Here is an 18,589-nt window from a genome sequence, read left to right on the forward strand (position 1 = left end):
AAAATTTTGAAAAAAATCATTCCTATGACATTATTTTCCAAATAGACACACAAAATGAAAGTTATAACTGATTAGTGGTCAAGTCCACCATCGGGTCTTAACAAGAGCACACGGCACATTGTTGGGAATTCTAGCATGTACTAGCAGAAATATGTGTGTATAGTGACTTGTTTACAATATGATCCTATGTGATTACATGAACAATATTGAGTCATCAAAATTTCAATGCAGGAAAAACCCAGAAATTTACAATAAATTATGAAATTTAAGATGTATCATTTAAAATATATATATGTATATATTTTTTATTTTTTTTGAAATGACACAAATTTCAAAAAAATTAAAGGGTTAAAGAAAGTAGGTTTCGGGGCAGGGGACACTGAGTAATTTTTTTTAAAGGGGGCAGTAGACCAAATACGTTGGGGAACCTCTGACTACTCCAATAGAACCATTTTATAGATGAAGAAGCTGAGGCCCAGAGATGACTTGAACAAGTTCACATAAACAGTAAATAGCGGAGCTAGGACTCAATGCCAGGTGCTTTGACTCTAAATTCAGTGGTCTTTCCACTATACTACACCACCTTCCAATGCCTCAGCTAGATCTAATATCTAGCTAACAGCATCATGAAGTTAGAAATTTTATCGTGGAGGATTCAAGGAAGAAGGAAAAAGAAGGAGTTTTCTAGTGTAGGTTTCTTTAGTTGAGGTAAGGTATGAGCACAATACCAAAGTGGCTTTGAGCCATCAAAGGGCAGTATGGAACCAGGCAGGACTAGAAAGTGAGAGACCGGGAGGGAAGAAGGAGACTAAAGATAAACTTCACCAACTTGGCCAATTTGCCTAAATGACTTCTGATAGTAAACATAATTGTCATGGTGACAATGCTAACAATTATTTGAATTTATACAATCTCCTATTTTTCAAATCAGGGACCTTGTTCAATTTTCTTACAGGACCCTATACTGTACCCATTTAAAAATTATTATTAGAAACTCCATACTTCAGGGAGAATAATCTGCTTAGCTCAGTCACAGTTAGAAACTGAGCCATACAGAATATTCCATAGAGGGGAGTCATGGGGACAGAACTATCTCATTCTTTCTCTTCTCCTAAATATAATTATTCTGAGAGAGTGGAAACCCTCCTCACTTCAAAAGCAACAACAGTGTTAGTGAATTAGGACAATTCGAACTCGCCAGAAAGAGTGAGAGGGAAACATTCAATGATTCCCCCTGACCATGATCATAGAAAAGAAAAGAACACGGAAAATCCCCTTACTCACCAAAATGGGCTCCGTCTGTGTTATTCCTGCGGAGGCAGCAGGAAGGGCTGCTATATATACAGTAGCTTCCACCACAGCGGCAAACAGCACTGAGTGAACGTCTCCACCTCTCTCCAAAATGGGAAAGGTAAGACCACGGGAAAGCAGTGCTGAGACGGAGCTGAGACAGTGTGTTTGTACAATAAGGTGGCTTTCTCAACCTTCCGCAATATTTCATTCTACAGATAATCTTCTACGAGGACCGAGGCTTCCAGGGCCGATCCTATGAGTGCAGTAGCGATTACCCCAACCTGCAGGCCTACTTCAACCGCTGCAACTCTATCCGGGTAGAAAGTGGCTGCTGGATGATTTATGAGCGCCCCAATTACTTGGGCCATCAGTACTACCTACGGAGAGGCGAGTATCCAGACTACCAGCAGTGGATGGGATTCAACGATTCCATCAGGTCTTGCCGCATGATCCCCCAAGTGAGTATGGCTCCATTTGAAGTCATTTGGGAAAGTCAAGGGCTTGAAAACATTCTTTTCTCCAATCAAATCTAGCTAACTAGTGAATGGTTGTAGCCTAGCCCGAGAGGACAACGTATCTCCCTCAAGAGTCTGATGACTGGTGAAATCTCTCAACCTAACAATTTTTCATTGGTCCATTTTTGTAGCCTTTTAACTATAGGGATCTAGGGTCCATATTTTAAATGGAATAAAGAAATTAAGGAGGCTCAAAGATTCTCGATGTAATGACTAACATGGAATCAGAGGGGTTGTAAACTTAGAAGCCTTGTCAGAGAATAGCTACTCTGGTTTAAGTTTAAATTAACAGAGCACATACATTAAATTTTCATAAATGTAATCTGCAAATTCTGATTATATTGAAATATTTTGTGTTTGATTTAATACCATTTAGCCCTGATAGAATGAAGAAAAACATTGTGTAATAGAGGAACGTCATTGGTAAAGTAAGACCTTGAAGGCCATGTTCAGAAAGTTGTTTGGTATATTCCATGATTCTGGGAAAAGCATCTGGAGGTCACTGAATATTTGGCTGGGAAGATAATGTGATTACAATAATTCTTAAAGGATATCCCTTGCTGTTGAGGGTGGGATAAAATGGAGGTGAGCAGAACCTAGAGAGAGTCCAATTGGTATAGTAGATGAATTTGGAGTCAAAGGAGTTAAATTCAAATTGTAACTCTTTTATTTACTATCAATGTGACCTTCCACAAATTACTTCCTCTCTCTGGGCTCAGTTTTCTCATCTGTAAAATGAACAAGTTGAATGAGATGATCTCTTAAGCCCTTTCCAGCTGAAATCATAGAATTCTAGAAATGGAGCCGATAGAACAGCCTGGGTTCAAGGTGGTTTGGGTCTGGACAAAGCTGAGAAAATGGAGAGAAAAGGGAATGTCTAAAAAGCCTTGTGAGTATAAAGGATTAAGGATCCCAGGATTGGTGGAATTCATAAAAACTAGCCCTAGAAGAAATAGTTTAAAGAGAATTCATCTTCAAATGAAAATATATCATGCTTAGCTTTCCCGTTCACACTTTCCCTCATCTAGTATTCACATAGCACTTTAAGGTTTACAAAGCATTCTACATGTGTCAACTCATTTATAGGAACTCCCTCTAATAATGAAGATGAAAATAATATGGTAAATCCTAGTTTAAGAAAGCTATTTCATAAAGACAAAGTGATGAAGGATGCACTGGGTTGCTGGGCTCTATTCCTAGCCGTGCCAAAGAATCATTATGCAAATGAAAGGCTGTTGTTGTTGTTCAGTCATATCTAACTCTTCATGATCCTATTTGGGGTTTTCTTAGCAAAAATACTGGAGTGGTTTACCATTTCCTCCTCCAGCTTATTTTATAGATGAGCAAACTGAGGCAAACAGGGTTAAGTGACTTGCCCAGGGTCACAACTAGTAAGTGTCTGAGGCAGGATTTAAACTCAGGTCTTCCCTGACTCCAGGCCTGGCAAGTGGGGGAGACAAATTTATTCTCCACACGTTTATCCTGATAGTAAAATTGGAATCAAGAAGGTTTGGGGTAAGACATTTTTGATTAGTCTCTGTTTCATCACTGATTTCTTGTTTTTATTATTATAGCACTCTGGCTCCTATAGGCTGAGGTTCTATGACAGAGATGACTTCAAAGGCCAAATGATGGAGCTCATGGATGATTGCCAATCCATTCAAGACCGCTTCCACATGAGTGAAATCCGCTCTCTCAATGTGTTAGAGGGCTCCTGGATCCTGTATGAGATGCCCAGCTATAGAGGAAGACAGTACCTTCTGAGACCTGGCGAGTACAGGAGATACCTGGACTGGGGGGCCTTGAATGCTAAAGTTGGTTCTTTTAGACGGGTCATGGATTTTTACTGAGATATGGTTACTCTCAGTCTTTTTCATTTTAAAATCTAATAAAATATTTAGTTTGTGTTTCCAGCACTAAATTGCTCCTGTCTTTCTTCCAATCTTATTAAGTATTCATTTGTAATAATAACATTTAGTTAAACATAAAAAATATGCACTCATGATAGGAATGAACATTTGAGTAGGAGAAATGATGTAGGGGATAATGTTTCCAGCACTATCTTAAAAATGAAAACATAACTAGCCAAAGAAATATTTAATTTAGGTTAGTTGCTAAGGCCACATAATTGTGCTTTCCTGTATTTTAAAAAATCTTTCTCTTCAGCCCAACTTTGGCCCTAATATTGGGGATTTCAATATTATATACACACATATACATATATATGTGTGTATATATGTATGTATATACACACATATATGTGTGTATACATATATACATACACACACACACACACACACACACACACACACACACACACACACACACACATATATATATACTAACATCCCACTTTAATACCTTGGCCACCCTGTAACTGTCCACCTCTGTGAGCCAGAACTCTGATATTCCTTTCTCTGACCACAACTTCATCTCCTTGTCTTTGCCTTCATGACGGGCTCTGGTCTGCCAGCTTGGTTCTCCCAGTTCATTTCTCTGGCTTAGACTTCCTTCACAGTTTAGGATCTATGATTGACCAACCTAGTTAACTATATACTATCAGCCATTCTTGAATTCCTTGTCTTCTTGTCCCATTGCTAGTTGTGCCTTGTCAAATAAAATTCTGGATTAGCCCCCACATCCATCATCTCTATTCTTATTCATAAGTTGCTGAAAGCAGCTTGAGAAAATCAATGCCATCCTAATTAAATGACCAAATAATTATTTTACTGAATTAGAAAAAAATCAACAATAAAATTCATTTGGAAGAACAAAAAGTCAAGAATATCAAAAGAACTGATGAAAAAAAAAATTTAAGGGAAGGAGGTTTAGCAGTACCAGATCTTAAACTATTTTGTAAGACTGTAATTATCAAAATTATCTGGTACTAAGAAATAGAAACATAGATCAGTGGAACACTGCAGCAGCAAATGACTATAGTAACCTTATATTTGACAAGTGTAAAGGCTTAAGTTTGGGGAATAAGGATCCATTATTTGGTAAAAAAAAATTGTCAGCAAAACTGGAAAGCAGTCTGGAAGAAATTAGGCATAAACCAATATCTTACCCCTTTTACCAAGATAAGACCAAAATGGATACATGACTTAGATATAAAGAGAGATATTACAAGAAAATTTAAAGAACATGGAATCTTATCAGACTTATAGATAGGTGAATGAACAATTTATGAACAAACAAGAGATAGAGAGCAGTGTGAGATGTAAAATGGATAATTTTGATTACATTTAATTAAGAATGTTGTGGACAAATAAAATAAATGTAGCCAAGATCAGAAGGAAATCAGAAAATTGGGGGAGGGGAATTTTAGAGACAGATTCTCGGAGAAAGGTCTCATATCTCAAACATGTAAAGAACTTTGTCAAATCAAGAGTCATTCCCCAATTGATAAATGATCAAAGGATATGAATAGGCAGTTTTCTGATGAAGAAATCAAAACAATTTATGGTCAAATGAAAACATTCTCTAAATCATTGTTAGTTAGAGAAATACAAATTAAAATAACCCTGAGATATCATTTTACACCTATCAGATTGGCTAAAATCATTGAAGGGGAAAGCAAATAATGTTGGAGAAAATTGGGACATTTTCACAGTTAGTGGAACTGTGAACTGATCCAACCATTTGGGAGAGCAATCAGGAATTATGCTCAAAGAGTTATTAAACTGCCTATACCTTTTGATCCTACTAGGTCTGTTTTCCAAGATGATTAAGGAAAAAAGAACTCATGTTCTAAAATTTTTATAACATTTCTCTTTGCAGTGGCAAAGAACTGGAAATTGCAGGGATGCCCATCAATTGGGGAATGGCTGAACAAGTTGTGGTATATGATTGCATTGAAATACTACTGTGCTTGATGATATTAGAAAAACACATAGATAGACTCACATGAAATCATGAAGAGTGAAATGAACAGAACCAAGTGAATGTTGTATACAGTAACAACAAAATTGTTTTAAGAACAACTTTGAGTGACTAAGTCATTTTGACTATTATAAATACCCAAATGAATTACAAAGGAGTTGTAGTCCTACTTATAAAGGAGGATGCTCTCTGTATCCAGAGAAAGAACTGATAAATAGAAGTATGTTTAGATGGCTATATATATATATATACACACATATATGTATATGTTCATACATACAATTGTGTCTAATGGTAGCCATCTCTAGGGTGGGGGAGGAGGAGGGAAGAAAAAAAGGAAAAAAGAGAAAAAAGGAAAAAAGAGAAAAAAAGTTACATGGTAACTTTATTATAGCAAGTTGTACATAATAGATTTGCAGTTTCACGCACAATCACATTTTTTCTATTCTACTCTTATGGAAATGCATGTTTTATTTCTTAAGTTCAGAACAAAATAAAGTCATACAATTGTGCTAACTGGCTCACTACAAATTTATTTTATCTAATTTCAATTGAGCACTGTTACATAATAATCTGTTTATTCTTTCTTCCTTGATTGACTCTTTATCCCACTCTCCATAGCAGCTATTCCAATCCTTCTCTTTCCTCAAACTTCTACATTACAACATCTTTTTTTCCTTCTTGTTCAAGGACCTTAGTTACTACTTTACTGAAAAAGAATTGGAGGTCATCCATCAAAAACTCTCTCTTCTCTCTTACTCCACATTTCAAAATTCCTCAACATCATTCCCCATTTTCTTCATTGCTCAAATTTCTGATGAAGTGGTTTTCTTTCTTGCCAAAATCAATGTCTCTTCTTGTGCTCTTAATTTCATCCCCTCATGTCAAGTCCAGTAGCACTTCCCTTCCATTAAAACCTCTATCTTGGGTGGGGGTGCAGTGAGAGAAAATCAAGATGGTGGAGTATTTTGTCTGTCTCTCCCAATATGTCTCTCCCATAAACATGATGACCAAGAAAATGCACCAGACCAAATTCTGATTAGGAAATCCAAGAAAAAGTCATAGTGAGTAATTTTCCAGTCTAGTGCAGCTTGTGACGAATCAGAGAGGTCTGCAGATGCTAGGATAGAGGCTGACTAGAAGGAGCAGAGTCAAAGGATAGCTCAGCAGCAGTTGGAGGAGGAGCATTCCAGTGCCCTGGGACAGAAGAAAATTTTAAAAAGCTCTAGAGCAGAAAGAGATCTCAGAGGTCTCCTGAACTAATGCTGGGAGTAGAAATGCTTGGGTGCCATCTGGAAACTCTGTCCCTCATTACCCAGTTCTGAGTCACCAATTCAGAGCAGAGAGGAGTAGATGTAACTTTTTTGTAAAGTTTTTTTTTTGGGGGGGGATGGAGGTAGGGGTGGTGGCTAGCTGAGTACAAAAATTTCAGAAATTTAGTTATGTGACTCTGACCCCAAGAACAGAGCAGTGACTCAGTTCTAATGTTTAGCCCAGCACATACACATATAATGGAAAAAACAGGCAAGACCAAGACTAAAAGGGAGCCAGCAGTTTAGTTGTTCCGAACCTATAAAACCTTCCAGGAAGCTACCAGTGACTGAGTCCAGTAGCATTCTACTGAAATTCAACTACACACAAGCCAACAAGCCCAAACCTGGATCAGTAATTTGAAGAGCTCAGACAAGGAAGTTTATGAATAGATCTCTCCAGGATTATACCACTTTGGGAACACTGAAAATTTGCAGGCCCTCAGACTGCGAAAGTGACCAAAGTTCAAGCCAAATATCTTCCCCAGAAGTGAGCAGATCCCCAAACTAACAAAATATAAAGTCAAGAAGTATACTTGAAGAATGAGCAAACAAGGAAAGAACCCAACCATAAAGAGTTACTATGGTGACAAGAAAGCTCAAAACACAAACACAGAAGAAAATGACTTGAAAATATCTATAAGCAAAGTCTCAAAGAAAGAATTTCTAGAAGAATTAAAGCAAGAACTAAAGAGATAAAAAGACTGTGTGTATGTATGTATTATGTAGACACAAATGTAAATGTATACAAATATATGCACATATATTCATTTACCATTTAATTACTTCACTAAAAGAAGAAACACAATTCTGATTTTCTTCATACAAACCAATCATTTTGCATATTAAAGTTTTAGATGTTTTCCATTATGAGATGAATCAAAAATCTATTTGAAAAATATACATTTATGTAAAATTGATATATATTAATATAAATAAAATATCAAATTTTATTTATATAAACGTTCATTATATTTTTGTATGTAAAACATAAGTTGTTAATTTTTATCTCTTCTCTTTGATTCACTACTGAAAAAACATTTGACTATGTTTAAGTGCTAATTTTCCTCACCTGCAAGTAAAGTATATTTAACAAATATGCACACACCCCTCTTTTCAAGGAAAGAACTTTTTAAGTGTGGGGTTTTAGCTTTAAGAAAATCTGCCAAGGTGGGAGGGGAGAGATGGGGAGAAAATTTGGAACTCAAAATCTTGTGGAAGTGAATGTTGAAAACTAAAAATTGATTAATAAAATAAAGAAAAAAAAACAAAGCATCAATTCAAATTATTTTCCAATGGATCACAGTGAGTCTTTTAAAAATTTTTCCTAAAGATACCATCTCAGTGTTTAAGAGAAAGAGCATCACTTTCCCCTGAGAGTGTTAAAATTCATACATTTAGAGGATTTATGAATTACATTCAATTTATTTTTTCAAATGTCCATTTATAGCCCAGAAGGACATCAATAAACAAGAGCAAAAAAAATCTGCCAAGACAAAATATCCTAAGCTCTAAAGACTCTTAGATTGTATTTAAACTAGAAACAAAACAAAACTTTAAAAAGGTGGTGCTTTGAAGAAAGTCAGTGCCTTGGTAGGAAAGTGACACCATGGTCTTTCCCCTTACCAAGACTTGCAGCTCAGAGCTGTTTTTCTTTTGCATCAGGAAGCCCCAGAACCTATCTCAGTGGCCCCCCTTTTGGTTCTATAATGCTCACATTTCTCCTTTTCCTGAGTTTCATAATACCCAGTTCATATTCAGGGGAAAACGTTCCTTGCCTTCCCAACTTCCTTTCCTGTTGCTTCTCAAAGCAACACACAACTCTCCCAGGTACTTACAAAAAGATTTACTATGGAGTACCACAAGGAAACATAACAGGGGGAATATGTGCACAGATAAAGATGAAGTTTACAATTTACAAAGCTTTTGAATTTGGGTCCCTCATATCTATTACAATGAATTATGTCTCACTTTTTTTTAGTGAGTTATACTTTAACATTAATGTTGTAAAAACGACCAATTCTGAAAGATTCAAGAACTCCAATCAACTAAAAAAAATCAACCATGATTCCTATGGACTGATAAAAAAAAAGAATGATGCACATATAATGACAGAAAAACAACATTCAGAATAAGAAACACCTTTTTCTTTTTAAACATTATTAATGAGGGAATTTGTTTTGCTTGGCTATGCTTATGTGATACAGGGGTTTTATATTTCCATCATTTTTTTTAACTGGATAGAAGGATGTCTAACTTTTTTTTTTTAACTCCCTCTCTTCTCCTACCTGAAAGGTCTCATCCTGGATGTAAAAAATAAAATAAAATTGAGTTCTTCAAAGTCTGCCTCTCACCTGCCACTGCTCTAGCTGTGGAGACCTAGCATTTGAGCTAGATGCCTCCCTCCCATGCTCACTGCTGTTTTATCACGGGGGTCAACCTGATTTGTCCTTGAGGGTTAGGGGTGGGGCAGGAGAACCAGAGGAGGATCCCTTCTTGGAGATGGAAGGGTAAGATCTGAATTAGGAGCCAAGCAAGGGCAAAGGTTGGGCCAGTCAGGAGCCATGGTTTCTCTGGAGTGCAGACAGAGACAGTGCACAGGGCTGAGGCAGAGCAGAATGCCAAGCATCCAAGCTGGGAGAGAAGAATGCAATTAAGAAGTAGAATCCAAGGAATTTTTACAAGCTTCCCAAAGTCCTTTCTTGTTGTTGCCTGGGTTTCCAGTCTATTATGTGTCAGCTTAGCTCTACAATACCTGCTTCTGACTCAGTTACTCTTCTGGATTGCAGGGAACTCACAGCAGACATCTCCCTCACCTTGGGTTCCACAGCTAAGCTGTGGTTTAGTCGACCATTCCTCAGAGAGGAGATGTCGATAGTGATGATGACCAGATTCATATTTCCAGCCCTAGACTCTCTCCTGAGCTCCAGTCCCACATCACCAATGGCCTGCCTACTGGATATCCTATAGTCATCCCAAAATAGAACTCAACTTTCCCCCAAATTCCATCCATTTTTCTGAATTTTCCTATTACTCTTGAGAATACCACCATTCTCCCAAACACCAAGGGTTAAAATTTTGGTGTCAACATCAACTCCACCCTCTCAGTCACCCCATATATCTACTCAATTACCAAATCTCTCCCCAGCATTATTCTTATACATCCCCTCCTCTCCACTCACATGGTCACCACTCTAGTTTAGAATATAATTCCCTCTGGTCTGGACTAATGACCTCCTAAATACTCTCCTTGCCTCAAATCTCTCCCCACGCCAATCCATCTTCCACACAGCTGTCAAAGCAATTTTCCTAAAGCACAGGTCCGTTCATGTCCCCTCACTCACTCACTGCTCAATAAACTCCAAGGGTGTCTGTTGCTTGAAGGAGCAAATATAATCTCCTCTATGTGGTGTTTAAAACTATTCACCACCTGATCCTATATTACCTCTCCATTTTTTTTGTTTTTTTTTTTTTAATGCATCACTTTACTCCTTATAGTCTTCAATCTAGTCATATTGGCTTACTCACTGTTCCATATACATAGTGCAGCATCTCCTCTCTCCATGTCTTTGCATTGGTTATTCCCTTGCCTGGTATATACTCTCCCCTCACTTGACCTCCCTTCCTATCATAATCACCTTTTATTCATTTTATAGATTATGTATTTACTTGGATGTATGTGGTACCACCCCAGTTAGAATATAAGCTTCTTGAAGTCAGAGACTGTTTTGTTTTTATCTTTTTATTTCCAGCACAGTGCCTGGCACATAATAAGTGCTCAGTAAATGTGTGTTGATTGGTTGGTTGGTGGATTTTGGGTGTCATAATGATCAAAAATGAAGTTAGGTCTCACAATACAGAATAGGACATTGCACACGCATACTCTTCATCAGAATAGGTCATAATACCACAAAGGGGTTGTGTACTTATTTCAGATCCAACAGGATAAGGGAGAAGCAAGAAACCTCTGGCAGCTAGGTAGAGAAATAGAGGGAGCACAAGACCTGGGATCAGGAAGACCTGGGTTCAAATTCCACTTAGCTGTGTGATCCTAAACAAGTCATTTAACCTCTTGGTTTTAGTATTCTCATCTGTAACACAAGGCTAATAGCAGTACCTCAGTGAGATTGTAGGCTCATATCAGATAATTGATATAAAATAATCTGTAAAACTTAAACTGATAAATAAATGCTAGCTGTCATTATTGTTATCCCTTTCTGGAGATCTTGGCAGAAAGGAACGAGGAGAAAGTGTGGTTGTAACGATACCAAAAGAGTAGCGAGAGCAAACCTTGGCCTTTGTGAAAGAGAAGAAAATAGGATGGGACAAGTGGGCTGGGTCTCCAGTGGTTTCATACTATTTCTACTCTCCCCCACCCCCCTGCCACTATAGCTAATTTTGTTTTAGGCATTTAGGACCCCATCCTTTTAAAGGACTTCGAAGCAGAAATCAAAGCCTGGATTAAGCTCCAGTACTGAACTCATAGACTCACAGATTTAGAGCTTAGGAGGTCATTTTACAGATGAAGAAACTGAGGTTCAAAGAAGTTAGGTAATGATAATAATAATAAATAAAATTTTTTAGATTTGCTATTAGGGGAAGGACACAGCCATTGGGACAAAGACAGTTTGTTATTAACCAACTTTGATTTTATTATTATCTTCCTTTAACAGATAAGGAAACTGAGGCAGAGAGGTTAAGTGAATTGCCAGTGAATCACACAGCTATTAACTGCGTGATTAACTATTTGGCTATTAGCTAAGTGGCTAATTAATTAATTTGGCTAATTAACTAGTAATTAACTAATTGGTTATTAACATGACCAATTTGAACTCCAAATCTTCCTGACTCAAGATCCAGTGCTCGCTGCTGTGACACCTAAAGGCCAAGGTGATCTGCCCAGGATCACAGACATAGTAATCAGTGGCAGACCTGGGATTTGAAGAGAAGTTCTCTGATTCCAAGCCCAACACTCTTGGCACTGTAACTGGCAGTAGGTTTCCAGAAAAACTCTGAGGATAGGGCCAGCTGTGATCAGTTGGCAGCTGCCATCCTCTGAAGTACAGGCAGCCTCTCTGGGAAACTATGATATTTTCACATAACTTTAACACAAAGTTTGTTTTCCTTGTGTGATCTCATATAATAATAATAATAAAAACTAGCATTTATATAGAACAAAACACTTTACAAATGTTATCTCATTCAATCCTCGCAACAATCCTGGAAAATAGGTGCTCTTACCAGCCTCATTTTACAGGTAGGGAAAATGAGTCAGAAATATGTTAAATGTTATGCATCTAGGAGCCAGGATTTTAACTCAGGTCTTTGTGATTCCAAGTCCAACACGTCCACTTTCCTGAGAAAACTTCCAGAAGAGACATTGCACATATTGTCTCCAAGCATAGAGGAAAAGCAAGAAATGAGAATTTCCTATCATATGGGGCAGAACTGCGTGCTTCAGAACAAAGAAGGAGCCAAACAAAGTGAGTTAACAATGAACTGTCTTTGTCCCAATGGTTATATTCCTCCCCCAATAGCAAGTATAGAACAGTACTAGAATGCACCAGAGAGAAAGCAGAGCATAGCACACTCTTCACTAAAGGCAGAATAAAAAAGCAAACCACAAAATCCCCTTACGCACCAAACTGGGCCCCTTTTTTGTTGTTCTTGCCAATGCAGCAGCAGAAATGCTCTATATATACCAGCGGCCGTTGCCGCTCTCACTAGGACACTGCATCCATCGCCAACCAGACATGGGAAAGGTGAGTGAAGCATTGCTTGGGGCGGGGGAAGGGTCCCAAATGGAAAGATGCCACAGTTGAAGGGGCAGATGAGAGGAAACAAAGCCCTGAATTCTTTTCCCTCTGCAGATCACGTTCTACGAGGATAGAGGCTTCCAGGGCCGCTGCTACGAATGTAGTAGCGACTACCCCAACCTACAGGCCTACTTCAACCGCTGCAACTCCATCAGGGTGGACAGTGGCTGCTGGATGATTTACGAGCATCCTAATTACTCAGGACATCAGTATTACCTGAGAAGGGGAGAATATCCTGACTACCAGCAATGGATGGGCTTTAATGATACCATTCGGTCCTGTTGTCTGATACCTCAAGTGAGTTCTGCCTCCATTTGCTAAAAATTGAAGGGGGGAGGCCTAGAAAGTTTTTTCAAAAAAGCAGAAAAGAAGACAAAGGTCTAGTGAGTTTCAAATTGTGGCCCGAACACAGATAAATACAGCAGAAATGCCCAATAAGATGCTGAGAAATTCACTCTAGGGAGGAATTTATGACTATAGAAAATAATCAGATGCTTTTGTTATATCTGCTAGCATTATTTTGTGGTCCAGAAATGATTTCAAAAGTCTGTTTTTAGAAACTGTTCAGAAATGAAAAGCAAAAAAAAATCCAGTAATATATAACCTAACTGTGGCCCTATGATACAGAAATTCAGAGAGTAAAAAGTAGACAAATTCCTCTACTGCTCATTTGGAAGTAGGGGAAAGGGGAAGGTAATAAGCATTTATATGGTGGCTACTATGTGCCAGGTGCAAATATTATCTCATTTGATCCTCAAAACAACCCCAAGAGATAGATGCTGTTATTATCTCCAATTTACAGATGAGGAAACTGAGGCAAAGAAGGGTTTAAGTGACTTCCCCAGCATCTCACAACTAGTAAATGTCTGAGGTCAGACTTGAATTTAGGTCTTCCTTACTCCAGGCCTAGTGCTTTATCTACTGTGCCATCTGGCTGGAGTTAAAAGTGATGTCAACAGCAGTTTCAGGAAGGATGTATTCTTATCTACTTCTGTGTTATAGCATGACCCCCATCAAGCTTCTTTATCCCAAACAATAAATAGAAGAAAGTCATAAGAAGATATATTTAATGATTTAGCCTCTATGGATCAAATGAATATCAGAAATACACAAAGTAATTTCAGAATTTCTATTTAACTTTCATCTGTTCATCCATTGAAAATATATTTACATGCTAAACCATCAATGAGCTGAATTCTAAAAATGACTCAGTTTGTTGGTTTTTTTTCCCATCTGCTTGTTGCCCAAGCAGACTGCTTCCCATAGGATGAGACTGTATGAGAGAGAAGAATATAAAGGTCTAATGTCAGAGCTCACTGATGACTGTCCTTGTATCCATGACCGTTTCCGACTGAATGAAATCCACTCCTTCAATGTGCTAGAAGGCTGCTGGGTCCTGTATGAGATGCCCAACTACAGAGGAAGGCAGTACTTGCTGAGACCTGGAGAGTACAGGAGATACCTGGACTGGGGAGCCATGAATGCCAAGGCAGGCTCTTTAAGGCGGGTTATGGATTTATACTAAAATCTGCTTATGCTACCATCTTCTCATTTTGGAACCTAATAAAGTATTTAGTTTGTATTATTGGCACTTAATGTCTCCAGTGTTTATTTTACATTATATACGAAGAAATACAGCTGCAAATGCTTTATTACTGAAAGACTATGGGGTGAATGGGGATAACTTGCCTTCTGGAGAATTCAAGGAAAGTATTAAGAAGAAGGTAAATCTTGGGCAAAGTTTAGAAAGAGAAAGGGATGGGAAAGGAAAAAGGCATCCCTGGACCTTAGGGCAAAAGCAGGAGGCTAAAATCGATGAACCTTGAGTATGAGATAGAAAGTAGGTTTGTCCTGCTGAAACAAAGAGTATGAATACTAATGAATTAGATGATGCTGATAGTTAGCAGATGGCTTATCTTGAAACACATGCTAGGAAATTTAGTTTTGATATTAGAAGAATTTTGGAGATGAGGTGGTCACATTTGAATAAAAATGCTTCTAATTTAGATTATAGGATGCAGAGCAAGAGAGGAAGTGCAACATAGTGACAATTTTAAATTCTTGATTATTTTACTAAAAATAATAACATTCATTATAACAATATCCAGTACTTTAGGATTTACAAAATGCTTTACAAATATTGTCTTTACAAAAATTATATCCTCACAACAGCCCTACGAGGTTGGTGCTATTTTTATCCCCATTTTACAGATGAGAAAACTGAGTCAAATAGAGGCTAAGTGATTTGCCCAGAGTCACACAGATAGTATGTGTCCAAGGCGGCATTTGACCTAAAGTCTTTCTGATTCCAAGTCCAGTGTTCTACTTGTAAGTATTGAGAATAGGGATTGAACCTATGATTTCATTTGTGTGAGGAATACCCAATAAGGAAACCTTTACCAACGCAAGTCAACATCTTCTCTATAACTTATGTTGTTTTTTAAGGTTTTATTTGATTTAATATTTTAGTTTTCAACATTGATTTCCACAAGATTTTGAGTTACAAATTTTCTCCCCATTTCTACCCTCCCCCCCATTCCAAGATGACATATATTCTCATTGCCTCATTCCCCAGTCAGCCTTCCCCTCTTTCACCCCACTCCCCCACCATCCCCTTTCCCCTTACATTTTTGTAAGCCAGGATAGATTTCTATGCCCCATTCCCTGTATAACTTGTTTCCCAGCTGCATGCAAAAAGCAACTTTTTTTTAAACATCTGCTTTTAAAACTTTGAGTTCCAAATTCTCTCCCCTCTTCCCTTCCCACCCACCCTCCCTAGGAAGGCAAGCAATTCAACATAGATCACACATGTATCATTAGGTAAAACACTTCCACAATGCTCATGTTGTGAAAGGCTAACTCTATTTCCTTCCATCCTATCCTGTCCCCCTTTATTCAATTTTCTCTCTTGACCCTGTCCCTTTTCAAAGGTGTTTGCTTTTGATTACCTCCCCCCGCCATCTGCCCTCCCTTCTATCATTCCCCCCCCTCTTTTATCTCCTTCCCCTTACTTTCCTGTGCAGTAAGATATCCAATCAAGTGTGTATGTTTTTCCTTCCTCAAGTTGAATCCCATGAGAGTAAGATTCACTCATTCTGCCTCATCTGCCCCCTCTTCCCTTCCAACAGAACTGCTTTTCCTTGTCACTTTTATGTGAGATAAATTACCCCATTCTATCTCTCCCTTTCTCCCTCTCTCAATATATTCCTCTCTCACCCCTTAAATTTATTTCATTTTTTTTTAGATATCATCCCTTCATATTCAACTCATCCTGTGCCCTCTGTCTATATTCCCTTCAACTCTCCTAACACTGAGAAAGGTCTCATGAATTACACACATCATCTTTCCATGTAGAAATGTAAACACAACAGTAAACTTTAGTAAGTCCCTTGTGAATTCTCTTTCTTGTTTACCTTTTCATGATTCTCTTGATTCTTGTATTTGAAAGTCAAATTTTCTATTCATCTCTGGTCTTTTCATTAAGAAAGCTTGAAAGTCCTCTATTTTATTGAAAATCCGTATTTTGCCTTAGAGCATTATACTCAGTTTTGCTGAGTAGGTGATTCTTGGTTTCAATCCTAGCTCCACTGACCTCCAGAATATCATATTCCAAGCCCTTTGATTCCTTAATGTAGAAGCTGCTAGATCTTGTGTTATTCTGATTGTGTTTCCATGATATTCAAATTGCTTCTTTCTGGCTGCTTGCAGTTTTTCCTCCTTGACCTGGAAACTTTGGAATTTGGCAACAATCTTCCTGGGAGTTTTCTTTTTGGGATCTTTTTCAAGAGGCGATTGGTGGATTCTTTCAATTTCTATTTTACCCTCTGGTTCTCGAATATCAGGGCAGTTATCTTTGATAATTTCTTGAAAGATAATGTCTAGGCTCTTTTTTTGATCATGGCTTTCAGGTAGTCTGGTAATTTTTAAGTTATCTCTCCTGGATCTATTCTCCAGGTCAGTGGTTTTTCCAATGAGATATTTCACATTGTCTTTCATTTTTTCATTCCTTTGGTTTTGTTTTATAATATCTTGATTTCTCATAAAGTCACTAGCTTCCACTTGCTCCAGTCTAATTTTGAAAGTGGTATTTACTTCAGTGGTCTTTTGGACCTCCTTTTCCATTTGGCATTCTTTCAAGGCATTCTTCTCCTCATTGGCTTTTTGGAGCTCTTTTGACATTTGGGTTAGTCTATTCTTTAAGGTGTTATTTTCTTCAGTATATTTTTTTGGGTCTCCTTTAGCAAGTCATTGACTTGTTTTTCATGGTTTTCTTGCATCACCCTCATTTCTCTTCCCAATTTTTCCTCTACTTCTCTTACTTGTTTTTCCAAATCCTTTTTGAGCTCTTCCATGGCCTGAGCCCAATTCATACTTTTCTTGGAAGCTTTTGATGTAGGCTCTTTGACTTTGTTGACTTCTTCTGGCTGTATATTTTGTTTTTCTTTGTCACCAAAAAAGGAATCTAGAGTTTGAGTTTGAGTCTTAGTTTGAGTCTGAGTTCATTTTCACTGCCTGTTCATGTTCCCAGCCAACTACTTGACCCTCGAGTTTTTTGTCAGGATATGACTGCTTGTAGAGTGGAGAGTACTTTGTCCCAAGCTTTAGGGTCCAAGCACAGCTGTTTTCAGAGCTACTTCTACTCCACCATCACCCCAGGCTCTGTCACAGCAGCATTCCTCCTCCCCCAAGAACCACCAGGAACGCAATACAGATCTGAGCAGGGCACAGCAAGAGAATGTGCCTTTGTGCCCACAAAGCACTCCTTGTACTCCTGCTCTGATCCACTGCTAGATTCCTCCCAATGTGTGAGCCAGGGACTTGGGAAGCAGCTGACACTGGAGCTCTGGGAGCAACCTCAGGAGCTTCCTGTTGCTGCTACGGCCACTGCTGCACCACTTCCTCCACCCCCAGAGCTGGCAGCCAGACTGCTCTGAACTCCATCCCGCAGTTTCCCCCTAACCTGCTCTTTGGCGTTTGTGGGTTGAGAAGTCTGGTAACTGCCACAGCTCACTGTTTCATGGCCCCAAGGCCTATTCTGGCTGGCTGACTCATGGTCTGGTCTGTCCCCGCATGGTCCACACTGGGCTGCCTTCTGCTCTCAGCACCATGCAATAGACCCTTCCCAGCGACCATCCAGGCTCTCCTGGGCTGGAGACCTGTTTCCCTCTGCTATTTCGTGGGTCCTGCAGCTCTAGAATTTGTTCAGAGACATTTTTTACAGATATTTGGAGGGATTTGGGGGAGAGCTTAGGTAAGTCCCTGCTTTCCAGCAGCCATCTTGGCTCTGCCCCCCGCAAATGTTCTATAACTTATGTTGTTATTGCTGAGTCATTTCAGTCATGTCTAACTCTCCACAATCCCATTTGGGGTTTTCTTGGCAAAGATCCTGCAGTGGTTTGCCATTTCCTCCTCCAGCTCATTTTACAGATAAGGAAATTGAGGCAAACAGGGTTAAGTGGCTTATCCAGGGTCACACAGCTAGTAAGTGTTTGAGGCCAGATTTGAATTCAGGAAGATGAGTTTTCCTGACTCCAGGCCTAGCACTCTACGCACTGTGGCACCACTTATCTGCAATTTCTAGTCTTAGATAATCTTCATGAAAACTGAGAGTTTGAATAATTTCTCCAGGGTTCAGAAACAGGACTTGAGACCAGCTTGTCCTGGCTTTGAGACTGTCCCTCTATCCTCTCCACTATGGCACCTCTCATTTGAAGCACAGTATAATATAAACTATATAAAAGAGTTGGCATTTTCCAGGAATGGAGCCTCCCTC

General features: G+C 38.6%; 2 protein-coding genes across 3 annotated transcripts; both read left to right on the plus strand.

The window, feature by feature from the left end:
* Positions 1 to 1,402: 1,402 nt before the first annotated feature.
* Positions 1,403 to 3,658, plus strand: LOC118847846 (gamma-crystallin B). The gene is made up of 3 exons (XM_036756494.1): positions 1,403 to 1,411; positions 1,509 to 1,751; positions 3,383 to 3,658. The coding sequence occupies exons 1-3, from the start codon at positions 1,403 to 1,405 to the stop codon at positions 3,656 to 3,658; spliced, it is 528 nt and encodes a 175-aa protein (XP_036612389.1).
* A 9,015-nt stretch (positions 3,659 to 12,673) lies between these two features.
* Positions 12,674 to 14,341, plus strand: LOC118847837 (gamma-crystallin D-like). Of its 2 annotated transcripts, none has more exons than XM_036756480.1 (3): positions 12,674 to 12,762; positions 12,871 to 13,113; positions 14,069 to 14,341. In XM_036756480.1, exons 1-3 carry the CDS (start codon positions 12,688 to 12,690, stop codon positions 14,339 to 14,341), a joined length of 591 nt encoding a protein of 196 aa, XP_036612375.1. In that variant the 5' UTR covers positions 12,674 to 12,687. The 2 variants fall into 2 exon arrangements, with proteins under 2 accessions (XP_036612375.1, XP_036612376.1); XM_036756481.1 differs by having other exon boundaries at positions 12,754 to 12,762; positions 14,066 to 14,341.
* Positions 14,342 to 18,589: the final 4,248 nt, after the last annotated feature.

Source organism: Trichosurus vulpecula, chromosome 4, assembly GCF_011100635.1.
Source record: "Trichosurus vulpecula isolate mTriVul1 chromosome 4, mTriVul1.pri, whole genome shotgun sequence".
NCBI lineage: Eukaryota > Metazoa > Chordata > Mammalia > Diprotodontia > Phalangeridae > Trichosurus > Trichosurus vulpecula.

What these genes read in the sequence shown, in the direction of transcription:
- LOC118847846 (XM_036756494.1), top strand. An exon ending in CTTGCCGCATGATCCCCCAA is followed by an intron (nt 1,752 to 3,382) that starts GTGAGTATGGCT and finishes TTATTATTATAG; the next exon opens with CACTCTGGCTCCTATAGGCT.
- LOC118847837 (XM_036756480.1), top strand. Translation starts at nt 12,688, where the DNA reads ATGCTCTATATATACCAGCGGCCGTTGCCGCTCTCACTAGGACACTGC. An exon ending in GCCAACCAGACATGGGAAAG is followed by an intron (nt 12,763 to 12,870) that starts GTGAGTGAAGCA and finishes TTCCCTCTGCAG; the next exon opens with ATCACGTTCTACGAGGATAG. An exon ending in CCTGTTGTCTGATACCTCAA is followed by an intron (nt 13,114 to 14,068) that starts GTGAGTTCTGCC and finishes TTGCCCAAGCAG; the next exon opens with ACTGCTTCCCATAGGATGAG.